At 54.4% G+C, this 5,542-nt stretch overlaps 1 protein-coding gene across 10 annotated transcripts in view; it reads left to right on the forward strand.

Moving 5' to 3' along the window:
* CCDC61 (coiled-coil domain containing 61) overlaps positions 1 to 5,542 on the forward strand; it is a 21,844-nt gene that overhangs the window by 3,731 nt on the left and 12,571 nt on the right. For 9 of the 10 annotated variants that reach the window (XR_001146155.1, XR_001146160.1, XR_001146162.1 and 6 more), the window contains 4 exons: positions 2,949 to 3,105; positions 3,333 to 3,415; positions 4,295 to 4,449; positions 5,016 to 5,180. Coding sequence is in view for 2 of the 10 variants with exons in the window: in XM_012733784.1 (XP_012589238.1) it covers positions 2,958 to 3,105; positions 3,333 to 3,415; positions 4,295 to 4,449; positions 5,016 to 5,180 (551 nt within the window). In the remaining 8 variants the exon portion in view is untranslated. Of the gene's footprint in view, positions 1 to 686; positions 708 to 2,948; positions 3,106 to 3,332; positions 3,416 to 4,294; positions 4,450 to 5,015; positions 5,181 to 5,542 lie in introns of those variants that run through there. The other variant, XR_001146159.1, reaches the window with a different exon arrangement.

Raw genomic sequence — 5,542 nt, forward strand, 5'->3', positions numbered from 1 at the left:
AATGGCCCATCCAGGGCAGGGGGATGGGGGGTGGGGGGGTCGGACTGGTTTCTGAATGTAGCAGGAGACAGGGCTGAGATAGAGGCGTGAGGGGTTCTGAGGAGAGAAGGGGAAGGTAGAGTCCAGAAGCCCTCTCGGGAACGAGGGGTCAGGAAGGGGTTGTCGAGCTGGCCTGGGTGTGGGGTTTCTCTTTCAGTGATTCCCGAGCGCCCACGAGGTGCCCGGAGAGGATGGGGGAGGGGCGGGCGAAGTTGGGGGAGGTGAGGGAGCAGGTGAGTGTAAGCGGAGGACAGAATTTGGGCAGCGTATTCAGGGGCTTCCTGGGGGTGCGGGGGCCGAGGGGGAACCTAGAGACGCCCCGGAGAGGGGTGCGGAAAGACAGTGGCCTGGCCAAGGGCTGCAGTTCGCCGGGCTAGGGTAGGTTTGTGCGGACGGAGGGGCGGGCCGGGGCGGTGGAGGGTGGGGTGGCGCGGAGCGGGCTCCCTTACTCCTCTGTCTTCTCTGTGGAGTTGGGTACCGCGAGTCGGGAGGTGAGTCCCGCGGAGAATCTGCGCGCTCTGAGGCTGCCGGCGACGCCTTGGCGACCGGGACGGCGCGGCCGCTGATTGGCTCACGCGACTGCGGCGTCGGGGGGCGGAGCCTAGGGCACCTGAGGGGTGGGGCGGCGCCACCTGCATCCTCCCGGGATCCAGGAGCTGCGGGATTAAGTAAGCACGTGGAGGGTTTTTTTTTTAATTTTATAAGTTTATTTTACATATTTTTGTAAATTTTCCCATCACAGTTGCAATCCCCTTGGGTTTCCCATGGCACGTGGAGTTTTTATTTGCCCTTGGGGTGAAATTAATTCTGACCGCTGAACCCCAGAGAATGACAGCATAGTTGTAAATGTGAATTTTCCAGGGGAAGAGTCTTCAGATTCCATCAGTTTTTCCAAAGCTCCAGAGACCCCTTTCCCAAATAAAGTCCAGAGTTTGAGATCTATAGACAGGTACCTGTAGGGTTATGGGGGTCATGGGCAGTTGTCCCCAGACCTTTGAGAAAGGAGTTCTGTGGGTCACTGAGAGGGATGTGAGGTTATTCTGGGAGCCCTTTGTAAAAGGCTACCAACCTTTTAATCTACCATCTGGGGCGGGTTCAGAGATTTCATCAGATTCTCAGACTCAAGGACCCTACACATATGAAAAAAATCACTGACATAAGTTCCAGGACTCAGCTTTTTCTGCTTCAGAATATTATATTTTCCAATGTCAGATTTTTGGAAGGTCTTTTGGGGAAAGTGTAGGGACTTAGGGGAGGTCATGGGGAGAAGACACAGGCATTGCAGGGTTCCCATGACCTGGGGTGGGGGCAGCCCTAGGTGGCTGTGTCATTGGAGCAGTTGTGGGAGTCTGGACAGGGTCCCTGTGCCCACTGAACCTCAGTTCCTCCATCTGCACACTGGGGAGAGTTGGGCTTGCCTTGTCTCTAGTTAATTTCAGGCTCAGAAATTAACAACAGCAAAGTAATGATGATGGCATGTGTTGTGGGCTTGCTGAGTGTCAGGCAGTGCTCAGTTTCTTGAAGGATTTTAACATGTTTAATTCATTTGATCCTCACACCAGGCCAAGGAGATGATGGGGCACTGTTACCCTTCTGAGGGCTCACAAAGCCTTCGTGATCATCATCCGGTTCATGCACTAATGCCCCTTCATGTCTGCTCTCTTCACATACCTCCTCATTTCACTTTCTCTGACCTCCCTGCTGTCCTTAGAACAAGCCTTTGGGCCCTCCCTGGGGCACGGTGGGTTCAAGTGCAGCACTGCAAGCAAGCCGCAGCCCCTTCAGTGTGAGTTTGATCCCCGGCTCTGGAGGTGATCCACATAGCATAGCAGATCTCTCCTCTTTCGCCCCTGCTCCCCTCAGCAGTGTACTTCATCGAGCTGCTTGTTCTGCTCCCCATTCTCTCTGGTGAATCCTCTCACTGCCCCTGCACCTCTGGCCTGTATCCTAGTTGTGTGTGCATAAATAAATCAATCTTAAAAAAAAAAAAAAAAGAACAAGCCTTCCCACCTTAGACTCTGCCTGGACATTCGTACTCTTCCCCCCACTTGACATTTTTATAGCTAACTGTTGCTGCCTTCTTGAAAGCAGGGACAAACCTGACTTTTCATCTTATCCCAGCATCCTGGGTGGAACCCGCCTTAAAGATCAGGAACGTGGCTCCAGAAAGGCTGTGCTACCTGCCCTAGTGAGTCATGCTGAACCTGGAAATGAACCCAGGCTACCTGGGGCTCACGTTTGAAATGCGCCCCTAGAATCTGGAGGAGACCTGATCCTTCCTTCCAGCTCCTTGTAGAGTTTAGTGAGTAGCAGGACTGTGTGCCGATGTGTGCAACAGGCTGGTTAGTAGAATCAGTTATTAATCACCTATAACTTAAGTGGATCATTGATGATCAAGAGCATTGACTCTAGCCATTCAGACCTCCTTCCCTAGACAGCCTGCCATTCTCTGCTCAAATGTCAGCTCCTCAGTCCTGTCCCAACTGTGTTTGAAATCCCTGTCCCACCTGACCCCAACAATCCCAGTCCCCCTTTTCAGCTTGATTCAACAAGTGTTGAAAGAATGAACAATAAAGATTATACAATGAGTATAAAAATAAATGAGCCAGCAGTGTCAATGTGATCCTCTTGTTGGTAATCATATATTCTGATAGTCAACCTGTATTGGGCAGAATAATGTATAGGACAAGGTTCTACGTGCTTTTGTGTGTAGTGTCCACTCCTCGTGACCACCCTCTAATACCGGTTATACCCATTTTCCTGATGGAGAAACTGAGGCACGGTGAAGCAAAATCTCATCCTGAAGGTACCACAGCTGGTAAACAGTAGAGGCAGGATGTGAGTTTGGACCTTCCAGCTCCTGGGCTGAGCTCTCAGCCTCTCTGGGTCTTTCTCTCCCCTCTCTCCAGTGACTGGCCATGGACAAGCCAGCTGGCCTGCAGGTAGACTACGTCTTCCGAGGTGTGGAGCATGCTGTGCGTGTGGTGGTGTCCGGGCAGGTGCTGGAGCTTGAGGTGGAGGACCGGATGACCGCTGACCAGTGGCGGGGCGAGTTTGATGCCAGCTGTGAGTGTGTCTCCCTCAGGTGGCTTGCCTGTCCTTCCTGGGGTCAGCTTCTCCGAGGAAGTGAGGCCAGTCAACCAGGACCCTGCTCACCTGGCTCTTCTCCCTGGTGAAGAGGGGGAGGAGGATTCTTTCCTCAAGCAGGAGCCCAGGAGTCGGGGAGGCTGGAAGCTTGGATGGTTGATTGGACTAGTGGTCAGGCATCAGGAAGGACTTTTCTCCCTCCCCAGTCATCGAAGATTTGACTCACAAGACAGGGAACTTCAAGCAGTTCAACATCTTCTGTAACATGCTGGAGTCGGCCCTCACGCAGGTAGGGCCCATGGTGGGTGCAGGGGAGATGCCTGCGCCCTGGACTCCTGCTTGGGGAGGAGATGCCTGTCTGGTGTTTGCAAGACCCTCTTCCTTTGCTTCCACTGAAAGGCAGCACTCTGTCCTTCCTTTCGAAATTAAGAAACTGACTCTGATTCTAGCAATAGTTATTCTCGTAGGAAACTGAAGTCTCAGAAATGTAAAGAAGGTAGCAAAAATCACCGGGGTGTCTCTGGTGGTGCAAGAGCTTAAGTTGCAGCACTGTGAGGTTCTCTCTCTGTACCATGGGTTCGATCCCAGCCAGGGTGCTGACCCAGATGGCGTGGCAGGCCTTTGCTGTCTCCCTGCTGCTCCCCTCAGCAGTGTACTTCGTCGATCTCTGTGTCTGCTCCCCACTCTGTCTCTGGTGACTCCTCACACTCCGTACCTCTAGCCTGTACCCCAGCTCATTACCTCTGGTAATAGTTTGCTGAAAAGTCACTAAGCCATTTCTCCAGTTCTCTTTTCACTTGTGAGCAAATACAGATGTCACATTTACTAACATCTGCACTATCCTCATCAGAAAATCTCTCAACTTTTAAAAAATTTTATTTATTTATGACAAGTGACAAGAGTCCGGCCGCTGGACTCCCTGCAAGGGCCCTGTGCGTCTGAGGGCATTTAGCAGGCCACGGCACAAAGCCCAGTTAAATGGCTGAGCCTGGAGCGTCCTTGTCTCTGGTTTCTCCTGGATGGGTCCTTGTGCCAGCCCGGGACAGGGCCATGGTGGCCGTCAGCCTCCCTCAGATAAGCCCAGCTCACCCAGTTTGGGCTGGGTGGTGCATGTGTCACTCTGGTCCACGCTGGGTCTGTGGCAGCTCTTCCTCTTGTCTCCCCACAGAGCAGTGAGTCGGTCACCCTGGACCTGCTGACCTACACCGACCTGGAGTCCCTGCGGAACCGCAAGATGGGCCGCCCAGGCCCCCTGGCCTCCAGATCGGCCCAGCTCAACTCCAAGCGCTACCTGATCCTCATCTACTCCGTGGAGTTTGACAGGTTGGGGCAGGCGCAGGCCCGGCGGGTAGGCGGTGGGAGAGGATATGGCTGGACCCCGGGAGCCACAGTACCCAGGATGAGGGGTGCTGCTTAGACCTGGCCTTGGGAATCTTCAGTGATGTTGAGGTTTCTGTCACTTGTCGATACTTTACTGCTAGTGTGGAGTGGCCATGACTGGTGCGTTCAGCTGAAGTTGGCCATGTCCCATGATGTCTCTGTGGAGACACAGGCTTCTTTTGCTTTTTTGTAAATTTCATCCTGACTGTGTTGGCTTTCTGACTCCCCTGGATCTCCACATGGTCACAAGGTGACTGCTGGTCCCTCAGGCACTGCATCAGTATCACAGCCAGAGGGAGAGGCACAGGGCTGCATGTCAGTTGCCTCTACCATTTTTAGCAGGAAGGCAAAAGTGCCAGAAAACTCCCAACAGGATGTCCATCATATCTGGCCAGAAGTGGTCACATGTAAGGGATGCTGGGAAATGAACAGCTGGCCAGGGAATCATGGTCCGGTGGACCTCAGTGGACGCTTGGCCAACGAGACACCTCGGTTCTGATCCTCCTCAGGATTCACTACCCGCTGCCCCTCCCGTACCAGGGCAAGCCGGACCCCGTGGTCCTTCAGGGCATCATCCGCTCACTGAAGGAGGAGCTGGGCCGCCTGCGAGGGCTGGACGGCCAGGACGCTCGGGACACCCGGGAGACAGAGATCATCTGGCACCTGCGGGAGCAGTGAGTCTGGGTGGCTGGGGGCATCCCAACATGCACTGCGGGGAGGGTGCTCATTCTTCGCTCCCTGAAGAGTGCTCCTGACCCCCTCCTCAGTGGCTGTCACGTGCTGGGGACACAGCAGTGCCCGAGATGGTCCTGGCCCTCTCCTCCTGCCACACTCTGTGGCGGGGGTGACAGGTCTGCTGGCAGACAGCACAGATGGGGGCGGGCAGGGAGCCCGGAAGGGAGACTTGACGCTGCCGGCAAGTGGGGTGTTCCAGCAGCAGAAATAGCATGTGCAAGACAGGTGGGAGGCAGAGCCACCGTCAGCGCCTCTTTGTGCTGGCCAACATGGGCACAGAGTGTTGATCACCTCCATCCCC

The sequence above is a fragment of the Condylura cristata genome, unplaced genomic scaffold (assembly GCF_000260355.1).
Source record: "Condylura cristata isolate star-nosed mole 26May11 unplaced genomic scaffold, ConCri1.0 scaffold00041, whole genome shotgun sequence".
NCBI lineage: Eukaryota > Metazoa > Chordata > Mammalia > Eulipotyphla > Talpidae > Condylura > Condylura cristata.